Source organism: Betta splendens, chromosome 13 (genome assembly GCF_900634795.4).
Source record: "Betta splendens chromosome 13, fBetSpl5.4, whole genome shotgun sequence".
NCBI lineage: Eukaryota > Metazoa > Chordata > Actinopteri > Anabantiformes > Osphronemidae > Betta > Betta splendens.
In genome coordinates, this window is record NC_040893.2 from 9,603,260 (window position 1) to 9,625,392 (window position 22,133).

General features: G+C 41.3%; 3 protein-coding genes across 4 annotated transcripts; 1 reads left to right on the forward strand and 2 right to left on the reverse strand.

Moving 5' to 3' along the window:
- Positions 1-2,168: 2,168 nt before the first annotated feature.
- On the reverse strand, positions 2,169-2,555 carry LOC114868240 (TLC domain-containing protein 2-like). Its single transcript, XM_029171685.3, has one exon. It carries the CDS (start codon positions 2,553-2,555, stop codon positions 2,169-2,171), a length of 387 nt encoding a protein of 128 aa, XP_029027518.2.
- Positions 2,556-4,855: 2,300 nt separating this feature from the next.
- Positions 4,856-14,055, reverse strand: LOC114867658 (uncharacterized). Its single transcript, XM_055514142.1, has 6 exons — positions 14,019-14,055; positions 13,006-13,365; positions 7,784-7,898; positions 7,155-7,210; positions 6,428-6,787; positions 4,856-6,163 (listed from the first exon to the last, which is right to left on the reverse strand). The coding sequence occupies exons 1-6, from the start codon at positions 14,053-14,055 to the stop codon at positions 5,952-5,954; spliced, it is 1,140 nt and encodes a 379-aa protein (XP_055370117.1). The 3' UTR covers positions 4,856-5,951.
- A 423-nt stretch (positions 14,056-14,478) lies between these two features.
- Positions 14,479-17,841, forward strand: LOC114867665 (CD276 antigen-like). Of its 2 annotated transcripts, XM_029170532.3 has the most exons (4): positions 14,479-14,625; positions 16,209-16,264; positions 16,627-16,986; positions 17,207-17,841. In XM_029170532.3, exons 2-4 carry the CDS (start codon positions 16,210-16,212, stop codon positions 17,353-17,355), a joined length of 564 nt encoding a protein of 187 aa, XP_029026365.1. In that variant the 5' UTR covers positions 14,479-14,625; position 16,209; the 3' UTR covers positions 17,356-17,841. The 2 variants fall into 2 exon arrangements, with proteins under 2 accessions (XP_029026365.1, XP_029026366.1); XM_029170533.3 differs by lacking the exon at positions 14,479-14,625 and having other exon boundaries at positions 14,634-16,264; positions 17,210-17,841.
- The last annotated feature ends 4,292 nt before the right edge of the window (positions 17,842-22,133 follow it).

The following is a 22,133-nucleotide window of genomic DNA, read 5'->3' on the forward strand; positions in this document are numbered from 1 at the left end:
CCCATCATCTGCCAGACACACGATTAGAGCAGTGACCTCAAAACACAAAGTTCATTCCTCTTTATTGTCACGTTAAACCAGTATTAGTATATCAACATAAAAATGATTATTTTTGCAATCTACCAAAACTGCAACAAACAAGCTTATTAATAACAATAAATTAATAATAGACAAAATTCTGACAAATGACAATTTGACATTCTCTGAGCTGATGGTTCTGGTTTCAGAACCTAAGTTGGGTTCAGGTTAATTCAATATTCCAGGTTTGTCCTGCTGTTGAAGGTTAAAGTCATCAGAGCTGTTACATAAGTATTAAAAGAGTTTCATAATTTAACAATCACTACACAAAAATCAAATAAAAAATTATACAAGAAAGTGAGTTTCATTTCACCAACGCAGTCAGTCACTGTATTTACAGAGTTTGATGAGGAACATGAGGCTGTTTGAACCAGTTTGCACCTGCAGCTTTAACATTAGTTCATTTCCTTTATGTTCACTACCTGTGTAAAACTAGTCCAACTGTGGCATGAGGACAATGAGCAGTGAATAGGTCAGAGCTGAACTGCAAAGAGCAGAACAGGTCATTACAACATTTAAATGAGGTGGAAGCTCTACTGTACAGGTTTACCTGATAAACATACACAGCAACATAATAAACACAAGTTCATAGATTTAAACTTCCATCAACATCACAGGCCTGAACACAATGTCCATAAACACATGTGTTTTAGAAACACATAAATACTGTATCCATCAAATATCTTCACTACAACCTAAACACAGTTTGAGGAAAATGTGAATATATATTACAAAAAAATCAAGAAGAATGAATAAGCTACAACAGTTCTGTTCAGAATCTACTTCAATTCTGACAAAGACTTTGTGATTTGGGTTTTACTGTAGGTTTCCTCTGAACTGCACCAGTACTTGTCAGATGTTCAAACACTCATGACATCACATGTTGAAACACTGGGTCAAAAATATTCTACGTGATGTAACCAACAATAATGATCTCAGCAACAAAACAACTTCAACTAATCAACTGTTTTTTCCACAGGGAAATTCATCAATTGTTGTTTCCAGTCCAGTTTCTTTCCAGTTCAAATAAATTACATACACAATTGAACCAATGACTTTACAGATCAACCACACAATGCATGAAGAGCACAGCAGTGTGATGCCATACAACAGTGATGAATTAGAAGAACAGGCAGCTGTGTGTGTGTGTGTGTAACACATCTGTACTGACGCTGCATCTGCAAGAAAAGATGATGCAGATCTACAGAGAGGTCACAAATTAAAGACGTGTGAAGAGCTCGGTGTTTTTGAGGCAATTGCTCAGATGACGTTGAGGATTGTGAGGATTCCACTTAAGGCAAATTGAACATTAGTCTGTACATCGTCACCCTCACGCTACAGAAACAGCTACAAATACAAAAGCGTTGATGCAGGTTTTAGACACAGCATCATCTGCTGATGGACGCTGATGTCAGAGGTCTGTGGTACGTAGCTGGATGTAAAGCACAGCATCATGTCACTGAGCTGTGCAAGATTAATCAGAGCAAAAACAACAGTCATCACCCAAATATTCAGATTAAAGAAAAATAAATACCAGTTTAATGTCACAGTTTCTCTTTAATTACTGGTATTTGCTGGATTTTCTTCTTTTCAATTTCCTTCTGTAAAGAAAAACAACCTGCTGAATACTGACAGCAAGGCCTGTCACGGTGGAAAGAGGCAGAGAACAGTTAGAAGCTCTGAGGTAGCAGGTGATTTTAAGATGAGGACAAGTCTTAACTAAACATGCAGGGTCAGGATCTGATGTGGATGGATACACATATTACATATAAAGATATTGTGTATTTGCTTTTGTTTCACACAAACCTAAGAGTTACACACGTGCAGCTCATCGTCCCTGGGGGAGAATAAGGCATGAGGCTCTGCCTTACAAGGCCTCTCATTGTGGAGACAGTACTGGCACTGAGGGAAGACTGTAGAACACACACAAGCCAATTCATCAAAGCTACAACTGAGAGCCAGCGTAGCTTCAACACAACGACTATTCCTGATCTATGGATGGAACAGAAAGTAAAAACAGGCCTCTGTCTCAGATCGGATCCCAACTCCAGCAGAGCGTGTGTTCATGAGTGGAATCGTCCTGGTCTCTCCTACATCTTCCTTGCCTCCCGAGCGCTGCCCTTCAAAAAGTCGCTCCCGAGCAGCCGATAAAACAGCACGATGTTCATGGCGGTCATGATGGCCATGCCCACGCTGCCCAGCGTGTAGGCCAGCAGCGGCACCTTGTCCCTGTTGAGCACCAGCCAGCGCGTCATCCAGGCCAGCGTGTTGATGCGGAACACCACGTACGTGCCCAGGTTGGTCATGCTGTTCACCCGGTACAGCGTTCCCGCGGCCATGCTGGACATGCGCATGACCTGCCGGAGGTGGAGGAACACCGAGTTGATCTCCACCAACAGCGCCACCACGGCGAAGCCCACGTAGCGGCACGACACCACGGAGAGGCCGAAACAGGAGATGACCTGGAGGAAGACCATGGATGAAGGTCAGACTGTGAGCTACAGCTGCTAATTCACATGTAGTCCTTACTTTAAATGTGAATATGTTTTTATGTTGTCTCCAATTTGTAATCATATTTTGTCATGGGGGGGCATGGGGGGGCAAGGGCATGTTTAATATTGGCTGGGCAGCACTGTTGCCTCACAGTGAGAAGGTCCTGGGTTCGATTCCCGGAGGTGGCCCGGGTGCCTTTCTGTGTGGAGTTTGCATGTTCTCCCAGTTCTCTCCGGCTTCCTCCCAGAGTCCAAAAACATGCATTAGGTTGATTGACTACTCTCGATTGCCCTTACGTGTGAGTGCGTTGTTTGAGTGTGTGAATGGTTGTTTCCTGCGATGGGCTGGGGACCTGTCCAGGGTGTACCCTGCCTCTCGCCCATAGCCAGCTGGGATAGGCTCCCTCGCATATGGGATAATGGATGGATGGTTGTTTAATATTTGTGATTAGGAAATTGTGTAATGTAACTGACAGTTGAACACCACAAGGTGGCAGCAACAACATCCAGATAAACAGTCTGTCAGTCTGTCCTTGTGTCCGTAACCAGTGATGTGTTCGAGGGGCCGTCATCCTCATCAGAATCAGATGAGCCACTACTCTGAAGTCGTGCTCTGTGTTCCTGAATTAAACTCTTGTTCTTCTCTCGGCCTTTGGTTGTTGCTTCTTTTTTAGACGGCTGAATTTGAGTCTTTGATTCTTTTGGAACAGAAAACATCACATCTTTCTACAGCCCGATGGCTTAGATACACCACCTTGCTCAACATGCTGAACATTACTATCAAGAGGCCATCTTGAAGCCTGGCTCTTTGCTAAGACACTACTCTGCTCAGGCTGCAGAGTTGATTGCGTTGACTGAAGCTGGTAAACTAGAAGGAGAGTCTGTTACCATCTACAGACTCCACAGATGCTCTGTGGAAGCATAGGAAGCTTTAGTCTGATTGAGTCTTAAGTCTGATTGCAAACCTATTGTGGTGGAAATTTTCCATAAAGAAGCAGATGAGAGAGTTGTCCTTTTGTGTGATTTATTGAAATAATAAAGAAAATAAAAATAACGGGGAAAGCAAATCTAAAGCATGGATGTTGATCGTGCACATCAACAAACCAAAAACCAGCTGGGGAGATCAGTGCACACACCACGAAGGTGTGATGCAAAGAGCCCACGATCCTCAAGTTGCTTCTGCCTTTTAACCCCTTTCTCTGGCTCTGGTGGAATGTCTCTCTGCAGCAATGGAATTGTTTGTGCCACTTTATCTCGCTGTGAGTGAAAATGTTTGATTTCTCATTTCTGCATCATCATGTCTTGTTATCCAAAGGAAGGAACACCGAGCTTCCAAGACAAGATGCATTCGCTTTAACAGCCTTGGGTCTGGTGGGGAGTCAGATAGGATGGAGCCAGAGTCCGGGTGTAAAAGACAAACATATATCATTTCTTTATTATTTCAATAAATCACAAAAAAGGACAACTCTCTCATCTGCTTCTTTATGGAAAATTTCCACCACAAGAACAAGGGGCGAGTCTTTGGTCACGGCAGCTTCTTCTAACCGTGTTTTTGGTCACGCCCGTCCCATTGTGTGATCCAATCAGAATGGATTGGAATGTCGCTTGTCTCAGCAGGGGAGACAGGTATGGGTCCCCAGCCTGACGCCCGGTTTTGGCACTCAGATTTGAAATCCCTTAGTTTCCACTCACTACTATCAGGATGAAGACATTACATGCAGGCCGCAGTACCTCCTTTGTTTGAGCATGTGGGACCTTAATAATAATTCTGTTAATAACAGATTATACAGATGAGGTCCCCCAACAGTGTGTAAACTTTGTGTCTGTCATGATCAGTTTTTTTCAGTCCCTCTGTTTTTCCACTGCTGGTGAACAAACTAGTGGTGGTCACGACTATGAAGCTGCAGGTGGAGGTGGAGCTCTAAGGTTTTTCAGTTCCTCTGTTTCTTTTGGTGTATAGTCCTCTGTGTAGAGCTCTTCACAGCAATGAGTGAAGAACAGTTTGGGTTAAAGTCCAGATGCAACTAGAGCTGCTGAAGCACTGCTTGACTGCTTTAAAGGTGATGCTGTGAAGCACAATCACACAGAATATTAAATAAAAACTAGAGAAGCAACAGAGGCACCAGACAGTCACATTTACTTCTTCCATGTTAATCGGAGTGTGAATTTGTAAATCAGCTTGTGTGATGATGTTGTATTTTCACCATGTGGCTGTGGTGTGCAAGTGTTAGATTCAGTGCATCAGTTTCTCATCATTCAGTTTTAAGAACCAACCACACACTCTGTATGAATAAGATTTTATTTACTATGTATAAATAATTGATAGTGCTAAATTACTGAACAGGTTACTGTACTAACTAACTCAAACTGACAGACACTAGACAACATGGAAACACAGCAGGGAAGGTTTGTGTCATGATCCGCCACGCAAAATGGATCGAGGCTCTGATAGTCAGTCTGGGCCGAGTCAGAGAGCCGTGAGGACCAAGAATTCATGATAACCAGTTTATTTTAACGCTCAACACAAAACACTCCTTAAATTAAACAAAATAGACCAGGAGGCTAAACATGATACAACAAAACAAAAATTAACTTGTGGAACTCAGGAAAAACTCCTTACGTGACTAAATCGTGACCACCTGGGCCTGAACAGACCGAGGGAGCAACATGGCAACTTCCAGGGCTGATAACATGGCATACATACTGTAGCAGCTAATAACATGGCAACTTACAGGGCCAGCAAATGGCATACGTACCGAGCTAGCAACATGGTAACTTACAGGGCTAACAGCATGGCAAACTAACAAAACATTTGCGCCATGGCATGGACAGGGCAATAATACATGGCATGAACACAAAAACACACAGCTAATCCATGGCATGAATGTGAGGCTAATAAATACAGGGCATGAACGCAAGAATGATACGTGGCTTGGAACACGAGCTAATACATGTCCGGAAGCAACAAGACTAAACATGAGATGAACAATAAACCAAGGCTTGGCGGGAACAGAACACAGACATGGCGACCAACCTGACATGAGCAGTGTGAACAGAGTGCTGGGCTGCAGGGGTCTTTGAAGGCAGCCAGAGGGGAAGTGCAGGTGTGACAAGTTGAGCTGATTACTGTGTCTACAGAGGGAAGGAGAGGGAGTGGGAATGGTCCAGAGCTGAGGCGTGGCATAGTGAGGGGGAAGGTGTGGTCCAGGGTGAAAAAAACAGGATGGCACAGCACAGGATCCTGACAGTTTGAGTGGCAGGAACTGAGGGTGGATCCAAACCCAGGTTTGTCTTTGAACTCTGGCTCAACAGAAGAGTTTCAACCTGACATGTAGTAAAAGTATGACACGTCTCAGCCTTAGGCCTGAGGACACAGGTTTTCTATGTGTATGAAACTTCTTGATCAAAGACAAAAGCATGTGTCTTCCTGAGGTTTAGTTCTGATAGGACAACGAAAAAACGGAACAGTAGAACACAGACAAACAGCAGAGCTGCTGCTACTGTCAGCACCAATGCAGCATAAAGGCCTGTTCTTCCCCGGTTCTCTGGTTCTGGACTCACTGTTGTCTCAGCTTTGTGCTGATCAACAGCTGCTGTAAAAGAACATGAAAAACACTAATCACTGTGTGTCTTCTCTCCCTCTAATTTATCAAATGTGTTCAACAAGACCACAAACATCAATCTTTACACTGCTCCAGTCAAAACTTACAATATGTCCAGTTTGAATCGTTAAATTCACTATGTTTCGGTTTTCAACATATGATATAATAATAGATTAGAACTAGTTCAATCATTACTTGAAGCTCAGCCTATAAAACATCATCCTGAAAATCAACAGTAACATTGGACCAACTCACCAGTGACGTTGAGTCGACATACGTCCATGTTCCAACCATCTGATGTTCTGATGTTACAGTCATAGCGTCCTGAGTCATCAGTCCTGAGTCTGGACACTTGGAGTCTGAGGCGTCCTTCTCTGAGCTCGTCTCTGTCAAACTGGACTCGTCCTGAAAACTGTTGATCCTGAGACTCTGAGACCTCAACACCTTCATGGAGATGAAACAGGACTGAGGCTCTGAGATCAGTCACCAGCCGACAGATGATGTAAACTGAGGTGATGGACACGTCAGGTTTGGGTGTGAAGGTCCACTCCAGTGTGATGCTGTGGTTCTGCTCTGCCTGATAGTGGGTCTGGGCCACATTCACTACTAATGATCCTGTGGAGCAAACACACAGAACTTTAACATGTGAGTGTTTATGCTCAGTGCTGACAGAGGTTTAGTTCTATTTAATGTTAACTGTACTGTTAAATCCAGATGAGATGTGAATGAGTGAATATCAGCCCATAACGTTATTATACTAAATTATTACCATTATTATAGTAACTAAAGAACCTACATTATTACACGTTACAGTAAGAAAAACAAATTACTTAGAAATAAATAGTTGTGTTTTGTGTTTGACTTCTTCAGTTTATTGGGACACTAACATTTAATGAAGAAGGATTTTCACAGAATCTCCATCTGTTTGTGATTTGGTACAAAAACATTTATTCTGTGCTGGACAGTGAAGATGTGAACGAACCAGAGACGCATGAGATGAAGCTGATGAGCAGCAGGATCCTGAAGATCATCTTCCTCCTGTTAAAGGAGACAGAGAAGAATCAACACCTGAGAAAAAGGAAGCAGTTTGTTGTTTGGATCTAACTTTTTACATCTCTTTACATTTTGTATTGTAGTGGTGTTAGAGACTGTGGGCCGATCCAGTGTTAAAATATAACCACACGCTGCTACTCTTTCTTGCTTCCATCCTCCTGCTTCCTCTGTGTCCTCCTGCTCGTTTGCTGGGTCGATGAGTCACGTGAGGTCTCAACGTCAGAGGGAGGGAGGGGCGTTGGCTGTCGCTCTGGAATGCGCGCTGCTTAAAGGCACATACTTAAGATATATGAAGTTAGTTAACAAATCGCGGAAACATATTTAACATAAACAAAAAGAAAGGCGGAGAGACGGAAATAATGAGACAAACGCACGTTTCCCGAAAGACACGAAAACATGTCGAAGCGTCTGTAGCGCCTGCTTCACTGTGACTACGAGGAAAGTCTAAAAGTAATGGCAGCAAACAGCATGAAGCCAAACAAGCTAAGGCGTCAGTTAAAGGCATTAAAATCACGCTAATGAACTTAGTTTTTTAAGCCAAAACATGCAGAATATTACCAAGAACCGTCCCGCTGTAGGTCAGTTCTGCAGTCAATGACCACACCTTCTGTAGGAGGACTTCCCGTTAGTGACTGGACTGGACTGAGTCCAATGACTTTCTGTGGACCGATATCTTGTTACGTGTTGGAATCCCCAAGATTGTGGAATCATAAAATATGATAATAATAATGTCACGTTTTGACCAAGATAAATGCACCAGGTAAATATTTAAGGGAACTTTTTGCTTTAAAAGTCTCACTAATTATCAAAATAAGTTTCACTTTCAATTGTTCACACCAGCCGTGAGTTTTACATTTACGAACATTTCACATTTACATTTGACATTTACATTTAGACTTTTGCACATTTAAATAAATGTGAGAAAACATGTTGTGTCATTTAGTTAAATGCGAGGAAACCTAGTTGTAGGTGCTCCTATTACATTTGGCACCCCATACACTTACGGTTGTTGGGCAGAATAAACAAAAATGATGCAGTGGTGGTTGGTGACCACAACATTTAAATTTCTTGAACAAACACAGAAGCAGCTTCATCAGGATCATCAAGTAAAAGGATTCAGAGACAGAGAGAATGTCTGCTTTGTGAAGTCACTGTCTTCTTTAGTTTAAACCCACGTAGCAGACGCTGCATTTGTCTCATCCTGAGCTTTAGTTCTGATAGGACAAAAAGGGAACAGTAGAACACAGACACAAACAGCAGAGCTGCTGCTGCTGCTGTCAGCACCAATGCAGCATAAAGGACTGTTCTCCTCCGGTTCTCTGGTTCTATACTCAGTTTTGTCTGAGCTTTGTGCTGATCAACAGCTGCTGTAAAAAATATGGAAAACAATAATCACTGTGTGTCTTCTCTCCCTGTAATTTATCAGATGTGTTCAACAAGTCCACAAACATCTAACTTTACACTGCTCCAGGTGTGGCAGTTGGCCTTTCGCGCCGCTAGGGGCGCTCCTGTGTTTTTTGTGTGGGTAATCTCCTGAGTTCACATCCTGCCTGTGCTCTGAGTTGATGATATCCACCTGTTTTATTGAGTACTTAAATCATGCCTTTCGGTTTTCAGGTTGCTGGTGTGTACACGGTCGGGAGCTTGGAAGCTATAGTACGCCAACTTTACTTGTTAAAGAGAGAGTTTTTTTTCTGGAGGAAGTGGAGTTTTGGGTTCATTTGTTGTTTTGTCTAGGGATGGCAGCTAGTGATGGGCAGATTGAAGACCTTCATCCAGTTCACTCCAGCTAAAAGCTTCTTGAAGCTTCATTTGCTCTAGTAGGACATCTACTCGACGCAACAATATCAGTTGGCATTTATTTGAAGCGTGTGGCATTTTGCAGAAAGACTAAATTAAACTGTCAGCAAAATAAATAAATAAATAAAAAATAAGTATGCAAAACCATGTATGTTGTATGTTATATTGTGTATATAAATATACATACACACACTGGCATTATGGATTCTTTTTTATTTAGAAATGATGAAAATGGATAAGATTATTTACAATGATTGTGCTTTTGTAATGTTGAGGTATGGATTGTGGTCTAGGACAGGGGTCCCCAACCTGTTTTGCGCCACGGACCGGTTAAATGTCACAATATTTTCACGGACCGGTCTTTATGGTGGAGCGGAAACATAACCCTAACCCTAACAAAATAAAATGTTACGATCGGAATGAAAACTGGTATTTTTTTTTATAATAATAAACGTCCATCCACCATGTGTGCAGCTTTATTAGCAGCATCCTCGTAACATCGCCTAACCAGTAGAAGATCTCTAAGTGATGAAGCCGCTTGAAGGCCTTGATTGTGCAATCAAGGGGCTTGATTGCCTCGTTAGAACCAGTCGCTGCACAGTAAGCAGAGCGGACTTAGAACAACCAGTTGTAATAAGTCCATGTTTCAGGTAGGACTCCTGGGATTGTCTGTTAAATGCAGCTTTCTTTTTATTTGTAGTCGTTGGCTCTTTTTCTGCCTCACTGGCTCCTTTACGCTGCACGAAGAAACGTGCTAGCTTGGGGGTTTTAATTTAGCGGTAATGTGTTACATGTTACCGACCGGAGCAGCCCGTAAGACACGTGATCGAGACAAGCGTCTTAACATGTGTCAAAACCAAGTCCTAGGCGGATTTAGCCAAGAGATTCCAGTAATTTTCCAAAATAACATTGTTCAGAATCACACAATAAATAAAATGGGAATAATGTGAGATTTCTTTCGCGGCCCGGTACCAATTGACCCACGGACCGGTACCGGTCCGCGGCCTGGGGACTGGGGATCACTGGTTTAGGAGACACATCATTGTTTTTTTAATTTAAAAACGTCAGTTCCTCCACTGTGGCAGGTCTTAGACGACATCTTTTTTTGACATAATTTCTTCTGCTTTGGAATACAGCCGCCTCCTCTACTCGGCACACGCTTCATAGCCTTGATACGGAACGTCCCATCACTAATGGCAGCTGAAGCCTCATGAAGCTCCACAGGGTTTATTTGATTGTGCCGGAAAAATTAAACAAACTTGCGGTGCTTTGAAACAACACAGAACAGTGGATTCTGGTGGTGTAGTGCATCATCTGCTTCAACCTGCCTCCTTGTCCTTGCTGTACTTCTATATGTACATAAAAAAAGCATAAAACACATTTGGGATCTTTTTGTTAGTTAAATGTGCAAAGGTCTGAATTTAAATGTTAAATGTTAAATGTTAAACGTTAAATGTAAATGTTAAATGTTGAATTTAAATGTTAAATGTTCGCCGAGTGTAAACTGAATATTCATGAATGGGCAAGTAGACTCCACCCCTACCCTCAAACAGCACTGGTCTCAGATCAGAGACGCGAACTCAAACACCTCCAACAGTGCGCGCAAACCCCGCCCACATGTGATCTGGAAACTTTTGTTTTTAGCCTGGACGTAACCTCGGCTAGCTAGTATAGTTAGCTAACTAATCCTCCACCGGCGCCTCAGAAATATTCTATTTAAACCTACTTGACTCCTTATTAATGGTGTTTACGACAGAACGGCAGTTTAAAGCGGAGCCTCAGCCCGCACACCTGCCGTTACAGCCCCTGTACAGGCTGACGAGAGGGAGTCGGCTCACTGGCCAATTCTACTTTTGAGAAGCTGATCCTGGTCCAACCTCAGTCGAGTATGTTTCGCATACTTATTTATTTTGCTGACACTTCAAATTCATGTCAACTGATATTGTTGCGTCCAGTAGATGTCCTACTAGAGCAAATGAAGCTTTAAGAAGCTTTGAGCTGGAGTAAACCTATTGGATGAAGGGCTTCAATGCTTCATAAAGATTCATCTGCCCATAACTACTCAGAAGCCTTCATGATGTGAGAGGTCAGAGCCACGGGTCGGTAGTCGTTGAGGACTCTGGGACGTGGCGTCTGATTCACTGGCACAAAGCATGACTTTTTCCAACCAAGAGGAACTGTCTCCAGCTGCAGGCTCAGGTTGAAAATGTGTTGGAGGACACCACGAAGCTGGGAGCACAGACTTTCAGCACCCTTGGGCTGATTATATCAGATCCTGCAGCCTCTGTTGGTTGATACTTGTTCAGCTCCTTTCTCACCCGATCAGCTGTGATTGTGTGTGAGCTGGGAGTGGATGATCCCTGTGGGTGATGTGAAGGGGGCCTATTGTGGGCAGTGGGGGGTTTATGGGCCCAACCTGGAATCTGTTAAAGAGGTTATTAAGTTGGTTGGCCCTGTCCACAGACCCCTCAGTCACCTGATCTGGTGGGGGCCGAGGCATGGGTAGATCCCAGTGGTGAAACTGGTCTCAAACAGGTCCAGAAAGTGATAAGAAGTACTGGATGTTTATTGAGTCTGTTAATATAACCAAGCAGGGCTCCATGAACTTAAAATGAGGCAGCATGAAACCTTCAGTAAACAGATATTGCCTTCAATCACTTTGAGGCAACATAAAACCAGCATCTTGCTGGTTCTACTGGTCTTAGGCAGGAACAGGCAGCGGTCAGGGGAAATGGATGTTTATTAAGTATGTAAATAGAACCAAGCAGAACTCAACATATTTAAAATAAGGCAGAATTAAGCTTCTAATTAAAAGACTAATCGCGTGTTGGCAACATGAAAGTATCTTACTGGTTGAACTGGTCTCATGCAGATGTTAAAAGTGGTGAAACAACTCGGTGGTCACTCGTGCAGTTTCAATCAGACACAAAATTTGAAGAACAAACATGTTGCAGCAATATTGGGTTGTAGATCTGAGTCTTAGCCTCACGTCATATAGTTAAACAGGCACGATCGACGATCGCTGAAAAGAGAATTACGATGATTATTATGGTTTTTGACACAAAATCTTAATGACGTGGCATCATTACATCCAATGGAAGACATGTAGAGGATAATATTCACAAGTTTATGGCAGATTGAGACCGAAATAAGCAGCTGTAGTCGTACACAAACCGAGCTAAACGCCATTAAGGCGGCGGTGCGTGCGTGCTGATAAGTCGCTGGAGTTTTTTCAGTGAAAACATGCCGAATATTACCAAGAACCGTCCTGCTGTAGATCAGGTCTTAACCTGTAACGAGATATCGTTACAGGTAGGAATCTAACCCACAATCTTGGCGTCTGCTGTGCACCATGCCTCAACTGTTGGGCGTGCTTGCACAATTACTGAAGTGGGACAGTTGTTGGGCAGATTAAAGAGCAAATGTTGCAGCCAGTGGTGGTGGGTGACCACAACAAGTGAGGTGAGGTGGAAACTCTGCGTACAGGTTTACCATAATAAACACAAGTTCTGATGAACAATGTACAACAAACCACATTTTTCTCCACCTGAGATTTAGTTCTGATACAACAATGGAAAAAAGAAAATAGTAGAACACAGACAAACAGCAGAGCTGCTGCTGCTGCCAGCGCCAATGCAGCATAAAGGCCTATTCCCCCCTGGTTCTCTGGTTCTGGACTCACTGTTGTCTGAGCTTTGTGATCAACAGCTGCTGTACAAGAACATGAAAAAATAATCACTGTGTTTTTTCTTTCCCTGTAATTTATCAAATGTGTTCAACAAGTCCACAAACGTCAAACTTTACACTTCTCCAGTTTAGAAATTATAATATGTCCAGCTTGAGTTTGAATCATTAGATTCACTATGTTTCTGTTTTCAACATATGATATAATAATAGATTAGAATTATTTAAATCATTATTAGAAGCTCTGTCTTTAAAACATCATCCTGAAAATCAACAGTAACATTGGACCAACTCACCAGTGACGTTGAGTCGACATACGTCCGTGTTCCAACCATCTGATGTTCTGATGGTACAGTCATAGCGTCCTGAGTCATCAGTCCTGAGTCTGGACACTTGGAGTCTGATCCGTCCTTCTCTGAGCTTGTCTCTGTCAAACTGGACTCGTCCTGAAAACTGTTGATCCTGAGACTCTGAGACCTCAACACCTTCATGGAGATGAAACAGGACTGAGGCTCTGAGATCAGTCACCAGCTGACAGAAGATGTAAACTGAGGTGATGGACACGTCAGGTTTGGGTGTGAAGGTCCACTCCAGTGTGATGCTGTGGTTCTGCTCTGCCTGATAGTGGGTCTGGGTCACATTCACTACTAATGATCCTGTGGAGCAAACACACAGAACTTTAACATGTGAGTATTTATGCTCAGTGCTGATAGAGGTTTAGTTCTATTTAATGTTAACAGTATTGTTAAATCCAGATGAGATGTGAATGAGTGAATATCAGCCCACAATTTTATTATACTACAGTATGTATTATCATTACTATAGTAACTAATGAACCTACGTTAATACACGTTACAGTAAGAAAAATAAATTACATAGAAAAAAATTGAATGTTTGACTACAGTTTATTGGGACACTAACATTTAATGAAGGAGGATTTTCACAGAATCTCTATCTGTTTGTGATTTGGTACAAAATCATTAATTCTGTGCTGGACAGTGAAGATGTGAACGAACCAGAGACGCATGAGATGAAGCTGATGAGCAGCAGGATCCTGAAGATCATCTTCATCCTGTTAAAGGAGACAGAGAAGAATCAACACCTGAGAAAAAGGAAGCAGTTTGTTGTTATGGTGCAACTTTTCACGCATCTTTACATTTTGTATCGTAGTGGTGTTAGAGACTGTTGTAAATGTTAAATTTACATTTAACATTTACATTTAGACTTTTGAACATTTAACTAAATGTAAGAAAACATGTTGTGTCATTTAGTTAAATGTGAGAAAATTAGTTATAGGTGTTCCTTTTACTTTCGGCACCCCATAGACTCCAGCTGATACTGATCATCCTGACCAAGTGTGTTCAGTCAATCAGCAGTTAACTAACACATCTGAACAAAGTGATCAGCAGAAAGAAGAAAACTGGTTGGAAAATATCTTAGTCTCTAGACATATTTGTCATAGCTGTCAACATTTAAGTCACTACCTTAGTGCTGATCTCTCCACTCTTTCAGTTCCTCTGTTTTCCTTGGTGTAAAGTGTTGTTTTATATAGATATCCTCTGTGTAGAGATCTTCACAGCGATCTTTGAAGCGTGTTCAGGTCTGAAGACACCGACAGACAAGGCTGCTTGGACCAGTAGGATTCTGTGTCAAATCACTGTGACGCCTTATAAATAGCTTCTGATTCTGTCACAGCTATAAACCAAAGCACACAGTGGCCTGCCTATAGTGTTCAGCAACCACAAAAACCACATTGTCATGTCACAGGATTCTGAAAGGAATTGAAACATACTTTGTTTTTAGGCAGAATGGGGTGACTTCTTTTTAGAGGTTACTGGTGTGATTAGAACTAACAACCTTGGCATCAACAACAAAACATTCTAACCACTGCACCAAACAGCCGTCTAATGGGAAAGGTACAGTATGTATTTTGCCGGAGTTGTGACCTAAAAATATTTTATAAAATCTTTTTTTCAGAGGGTATGTTTAAGTTTAATATTTTTTGCTTGGTACTTTGTTATTTGTGAAGAACCTTTTTTAGCTGTTTATTATAGTTGACAACCAGATTGTGAATGCAATGTAAAACGTGATAAAAACTCCAACAGAACCTGTGCTGATAAAAGTTGCCACAAGAAGACGAGGCCTCCAAGAGTCCTGTTCGTTTGGTGGTGCAAAACCTTCACAAAAGTGAACTGTCTTCACTGTGTTTAAATGCTGTTGTACCTTCTACTACTGTACATAGAAATGGAATATTAACGTTTTAAAGCTGATGTGATGAATATGGACTTTAATATAACGACATGACTTTACTGTTGATTTTTGAGTTTAAATGTGTGTAAACTTTGTGTCTGTCATGATCTGTTTTTTTCAATTCCTGTTTTTCCACTGCTGGTGTGAACGAACCAGTCGTGGTCAAATATAATTTTTCAAGTGCAGCTCTTCTTAGTGCTGAGCTCTCCGCTTTTCAGTTCCTCTTTTTCTCCCGGTGCTCCTGTATATTGTCTGTATGTTTGGATTTCTTCACAGCGCTCTGACAAAAACCTATCACATGACAATTTGATGCTCTCTGAACTGATGTTTCTGGTTTCAGAACCTGTGTTGGGTTCAGGTTAATTTAATATTACACGTTTGTCCTGCTGTTGAAGGTTAAAGTCATCATGGCTGTTACATTAGCATTAACAGAGTTTCATAATTTACAAATCACTATACAAAACTCTAATTAAAAATTATAGACAAGAAAGTGAGTTTTATTTTACCAACGCAGTCAGTCACTGTATTTACAGTGTGTGATGAGGAACATGAGGTTGTTTGTTGAACCAGTTTTCACCTGCAGCTCCAACATTAATTCATTTCCTTCATGTTCACTACCTGTGTAAAACTAGTCCAACTGTGGCATGAGGACAATGAGCAGTGAATAAATTAAACGTTACAGCATTAATCAATATATACATATTTACAACACAACGCATTATGAGTAATGGCCAGTTGTGAGTCATTGTTGGAACCATAAGAGAAACTGCTAGTTTTCAGCTTTTACTAATAGTTTCACCTGTTTTTTTTTAATGATTAGAAACCGAACAGTAACTGTTACCACCCGGTCCCACCTGGACACTCACATGAGCTAAGAACATGAGCGCTGAAATGTTCTTCTTCTTTGTCTAAACCTCCCAGAGTGACAGAATTTAACGACTGCAGGTTGAGAAAGTTCCATTTCTGATTGTTTACATCATCACGTTAACAACTAACTGTAGAATCAGTGTTGAGCTGTGGGTTTAACTGACTGGTGACGTTTAGAGTCACTAACACACCCCACACCTACATGTGCCACAATATAAACTAATTTACTACAGACCACTTAACATACAGTAAACCCTGTAGTATGTGTGGATGTACTGTAACTTACTGTAGCCTCATTAAACACATACAGATCCCACTGGATCCCACAGTCTCCAGTCTTCCTTTTCCTCAAGTGTTGATTCTTCTCTGTCTCCTTTAACAGGATGAAGATGATCTTCAGGATCCTGCTGCTCATCAGCTTCATCTCATGCATCTCTGGTTCGTTCACATCTTCACTGTCTAGCACACAATAAATGTTTTTGTACCAAATCACAAACAGATAGAGATTCTCTGAAAATCCTCCTTCATTAAATGTTAGTGTCCTAATATACGGATGAAGTCAAACACAAAACTTAACTGAAGTAATTTGTTTTTCCTACTGTAACATGTAATAATGTAGGTTCATCAGTTACTATAATAATGGTAATACATACTTTAGTATAATAACATTATTGGCTGATATTCACTCATTCACATCTCATATGGATTTAACAATACAGTTAACATTAAATAGAACTAAACCTCTGTCAGCACTGAGCATAAACACTCACATGTTAAAGTTCTGTGTGTTTGCTCCACAGGATCATTAGTAGTGAATGTGACCCAGACCCACTATCAGGCAGAGCAGAACCACAGCATCACACTGGAGTGGACCTTCACACCCAAACCTGACGTGTCCATCACCTCAGTTTACATCTACTGTCAGCTGGTGACTGATCTCAGAGTCTCAGTCCTGTTTCATCTCCATGAAGGTGTTGAGGTCTCAGAGTCTCAGGATCAACAGTTTTCAGGACGAGTCCAGTTTGACAGAGACAAGCTCAGAGAAGGACGGATCAGACTCCAAGTGTCCAGACTCAGGACTGATGACTCAGGACGCTATGACTGTATCATCAGAACATCAGATGGTTGGAACATGGACGTATGTCGACTCAACGTCACTGGTGAGTTGGTCCAATGTTACTGTTAATTTTCAGGATGATGTTTTACAGACTGAGCTTCTAATAATAATTTATCTAATTCTAATCATTATATTAGAATTATATCACATGTTGAGAGCAAAACATAGTTAATGTAACGATTCAAACTCAAGCTGAACATATTAGTTCAGCTAGTTTTTGCTGGACAGATTGTAATTGTTGACCTGAACGTTTGTCTTTACAGCAGCTGTTGATCAGCACAAACCTCAGACAACAGTGAATCCAGAACCAGAGAACCGGGGGAGAACAGGCCTTTATGCTGCATTGGGGCTGTTTGTCTGTGTGTGTGTTCTGCTGTTTCTGTTGTCCTATCGACTAAAACTCAGGACATAACAAAGGTAACGTCTGCTATGTGACCTTAACCTAATCTTTAGAAGACAGTGACTTTACAAAGCAGACGTTGTGTCTGTCTCCTTTTTCTTGATGATCCTGATGAAGCTGCTTCTGTTTTATTGCCAAGAAGTTTTATACACACATAGAAACATTGTTGTTGAACAGAACATTTTTACTTGTGCTTCAACATCAGCATTTACACCCATAGAAAACCTGTGTCCTCAGGCTTAAGGCTGAGACGTGTCATACTTTTACTCCATGTCAGGTTGAAACTCTTCTGTTGAGCCAGAGTTCAAAGACAAACCTGGGTTTGGATCCACCCTCAGTTCCTGCCACTCAAACCTTCCCTGCTGTGTTTCCATGTTGTCTAGTGTCAGTTTGAGTTAGTGGAGGTGTCTCTGCTTCTCTGTGTGTAACATGTGCAGTAATTTAGCACTTTAACAATTATTTATACATATTGTAAATAAAATCTTATTTTTGCTATGAGTGTGTGTGTGGTTAGTTCCTCAACTGAAAGATGAGACAAACTGATGCACTGAATCTAACACTTACACACCACAGTCACAAGGTAGAGCTACAACATCATAGTATTAATCTTAGTGTAAATCTTCGTCTCACGAAGAAGAAGCAAAAACAATGCTCTGCAGTTTTTAATGCAGTGGACACAGCCTTCACGTTGATGTCTCTCTGGCATCTTCTGGAGGGCTCCCTACGGACCGTGGGTCCTCGGGCTCCACTCTTTGGCACATTAACACTATTATTGGTGTTATTATTCATTTCAAAGGTAAACCACAGTACAGCAGTTGTTAAGTTATTAATGTGTTAGCCTAAGGTACATCCCTGCTTATTTATTTTTCACGAAATTGTTTACTTACCCCCCCCCCCCCCTCCCCCCCCCCCCCCCCCCACCCCCACAAACACACACACACCCCAAAGCAGAAACTTAACCTGTCCATCAACACAGCAACATCACACATATTAGTACAGTTTGAGTTAGTTTAGGTGTCTCTGTTTCTCTGTGTGTAACATGTACAGTAATGTAGCACGTTATCAATTATTTATACATATTGTAAATAAAATCTTATTTATACTCAGTGTGTGTGCGGTTGGTTCCTAATAAAACTAAAAACTGAATGATGAGATAAACTGATGCATTGAATCTAACACTTACACACCACAGCCTCAAGGCGGCGCTACAACATCATAGTATTAATCTTAGCGTAAACCTCTGTCTCAGCAAGAAGAAGCAAAAAGACAGATTTAATCCTGACATGTAATAATAAAGTAGTTGATAGAAACGACTCAGCTGGTAACAAGTGAATCTGTACTAACCACTAAGTTAAACTATAACTTATTCCCACCACTGGTTCAATGGTGAAAAGTTCAAACTGTGTTATTAGATGTCAGAGCTGAACACAAACACTGAAGGCTCTGAATGAACAGCTGTGGACACTGGGAGCATCACCTTTAAGGCAGTCAAACGTCACAACAGGAAGTTGGAGAACAAAGGTTCAGTAGAAGCTGTTGCTGATGCCTCAGGTCAACTGAGCATTTTCACATCAGATCGGATAAAACTTTGTTTAACTTCATCCATGTAGAAATATAATTGGTGTAAAACCTTTGTTGTGGTGAAAGAGTTTCCAAAGCTGTGAGACCAAATCCAGGAAGCTGATGACATGTTGGACCTTCAGCAGCTCTAGTTGCATCTGGACTTCAACCCGAACTGTTCTCAGATCTGCCTGAAGTGTCGACTTCACCAATCACCAAGAGAAACTGTCGCTGCTCTGATGATCCAACAGATGAAGCTCATGTTACCGGCACCAGACCTAGGGGAATCTGGACCGTCCACAAATGATACACAGGCTGGAAAACACTGTGGATCAAAGAATAGGAGATACAGTAGCTCTGAGTGTCTTTAAGCAGCAAGTGCTCATTTATTACTGAGCTATCAGGACAATAATAGTAATAAAATAATAAAATCATTTGTACAAAACACATATAAACGACCACAAATAACCTAAAAGAAGATCACAGATGCACAATATAAAAGTTAGATTCAGTTATACACAAACTACAAAAATAATACATTTCGACAATGCGATAGAAGCAAAACAATACAAATCCAGCCACACAATCCCTACCATCCCTAACGCGCCAGCTTCTGTTAGTTCTGTCAGGCTGCTTGTCCTTAATACTGCTTACATGGCTACAAACTGGCGCCACACTTCACAAGACAAACAGCGACTTGGACTTTCACAGCGGCGACCACACTCACCCTCCACCCTTTGTCGCTAAATGCTACGACGGTCGCTGCTACTGTAGCTTAAACTGCACGTTGAACTCACGTTTCTTCCTCTTTTAACAGCTTATTAACGACAACATAACACGCTGAAGAACCTACCTACTACAACTGGACATTAGCGTGGTGGACTGAATATGCACACATATCATTGGACTGTACCTGCGGATCAAAGAATAGGAGATAGCTCTGAGTGTCTTTAAGAAGCAGGTGCTCATTTATGACGCTGGGCCCGTAGCTTTCACCTCCATGAATCCACAGCAGGCAACAGCGCCCCCTACTGTCCACACAGCGCTCAGCATAGCATCCATACCTACCATTAATTCACGTATGTAAAAAAAAGGAATCATGGGGGTGTCTTATATGCCATTTACCTTCTTGTATCCACATCTATTTTCAGCCAACTACACTCAGCTGGGTTTTAGTTTAACAGAAGGTTAAAGCTGCAGAAAAAGGTTGACACTAAAATAAAAATAGAAACAAAGTCATCCAGAAAATACAGAGATAAAATAATATCTGGTTTGGTTCCAGCTCCACAACGGAGCACAACTGGTTCTCAACACTAAGACAGTTTAGAACAAGTCAGTGGAGTTGTAACATCTCAACAACCAAACTTCTCCATGTTTGAGTCTCTACATTCACAGACCTGCAGCTCTGTCCAGACTGAAGATCTCACACTGTGAACACGATGGTTGAGGCTCTGAGCGACAGCAAATGCTTCATTTGGGTTTATTGATTAACAGTAGCAACATTTCACAATAAAAGTGTTTATTGATATTATTGCACAAAAGTGAACTGTCTTCACTGTGTTGAATGTTGTTGTACCTTCTACTATGTAGAAATGGATTCAGTTGTGGAATATTAATCTTTTAAATCTGTATGTGATGAATATAGACTTTAATGAAACGACATGACTTCACTGTTGATTTCTAAATTTAAATATGTCTAAACTTTGTGCCTGTCATGATCAGTGATCAGTGAGTGGATGTTACTGTTTCTTCATCAGGGATCACAGCATCAGAAACAAAGCTCACCTGCTGTAGAACAAAGCAAAGTATCACTATTGATGTTAAGCTGCAACCTGATACGTCACAGAAAGAAGATTTAAGCTGCAATAAACATTTAGACATTTTATAGATAGTTTAGAGATTAATGACAAACAAGTCATTAACACGTCTCAATTTAATTCTGTTTTTATTTGTAGCTAAGACACTTTAGAGAAAAAAACAAATCTTTTTAAAAACTAAATAAAGAAAAATAAAATAATCAGACATATTCACCTTATTGATGTTGGACTATTAAACCTTCTGTTAATTTGCAGCTGCTTCACACTGAAACTTTGACCATTTAACAAACTAGTGACCGACAGTTTTTAGTTCAGGTGGTGGGTGAACACAACATTTAGATGAGATGGAAGCTCTGCTGTACAGGACTCCACACCCTCCACCTGCGCCTCAGGCTCTCATCACCCACGGCCGAGCCTGAAGGAGCAGAGAGAAGCAATGAGGAAGGATGAGGCTGCTTTATGTTTACTCCATCAGCAACATCCCATCATCTGCCAGACACACGATTAGAGCAATGACATCAAAACACAAGGTTCATTCCTCTTTATTTTCACGTTAAACAAATATTAGTATATCAACATAAAAATTTGATTTTTTATAATCTGCCAAAACTTGAAAAGTTAAAGCTTATTATAAATTACTAATAGACAAAGTTCTGACACATGACAATTAGACGCTCTCTGAGCTGATGGTTTCGGTTTAGAAAGTTAGTTGGGTTCATGTTAATTCAATAAACCAGGTTTGTCCTGCTGTTGAAGGTGAGAGCCATCATGGCTGTTACATAAGCATTAAAACCATTTCACAATTTAACAGTCACTGCACAAAAATCAAAAAAAAAATTATACAAGAAAGTGATTTTATTTATTTATTTATTTTTATATCACCAACGCAGTCAGTCACTGTATTTACAGTGTGTGATGAAGAACATGAGGTTGTTTGTTGAACCAGTTTTCACCTGCAGCTCCAACATTAATTCATTTCCTTCATGTTCACTACCTGTGTAAAACTAGTCCAACTGTGGCATGAGGACAATGAGCAGTGAATGGGTCAGAGCTGGACTGCAGAGAGCACAACAGGTCATTACAACAGCAGCTTCACAGGGCAGAGACCAGAACCGGTGATTTGGATCCTCTAGTGGTTCCATTGGACCTGCTGGACAGAAAACCTTCTTGTTTCCACCTGATCACAGCTACATGAGCTCACAGCATCCAGCTGTTCCAGCGCTGACATGTTAGTAGAGGCTGGTTTACTGGTGGATGTAACATGTTGGTGAAACAATCATGTTTTATTCATGTTCCTGTTAAACCTGAGTCACTGCAGCAGATCCTCAACTTCACAGGTTGGTTCTGTCTGACCCGTCTTCAACAGCAGCTGCTGGTTCTGGCTTGTTCATGCTGTGACCCTCGTCCTAGTTC

Coding starts and splice junctions, on each gene's coding strand:
- LOC114868240 (XM_029171685.3), bottom strand. CDS start 2,555: ATGGTCTTCCTCCAGGTCATCTCCTGTTTCGGCCTCTCCGTGGTGTCG.
- LOC114867658 (XM_055514142.1), bottom strand. CDS start 14,055: ATGATCAGTATCAGCTGGAGTCTATGGGGTGCCGAAA. Junction 7,899..13,005: donor ATGTCGACTCAACGTCACTG/GTGAGTTGGTCC, acceptor ACACGTAACAAG/ATATCGGTCCACAGAAAGTC. Junction 7,211..7,783: donor CTACAGCGGGACGGTTCTTG/GTAATATTCTGC, acceptor CTCCTTTAACAG/GAGGAAGATGATCTTCAGGA.
- LOC114867665 (XM_029170532.3), top strand. CDS start 16,210: ATGAAGATGATCTTCAGGATCCTGCTGCTCATCAGCTTCATCTCATGC. Junction 16,265..16,626: donor CTTCATCTCATGCATCTCTG/GTTCGTTCACAT, acceptor TTTGCTCCACAG/GATCATTAGTAGTGAATGTG. Junction 16,987..17,206: donor ATGTCGACTCAACGTCACTG/GTGAGTTGGTCC, acceptor TTGTCTTTACAG/CAGCTGTTGATCAGCACAAA.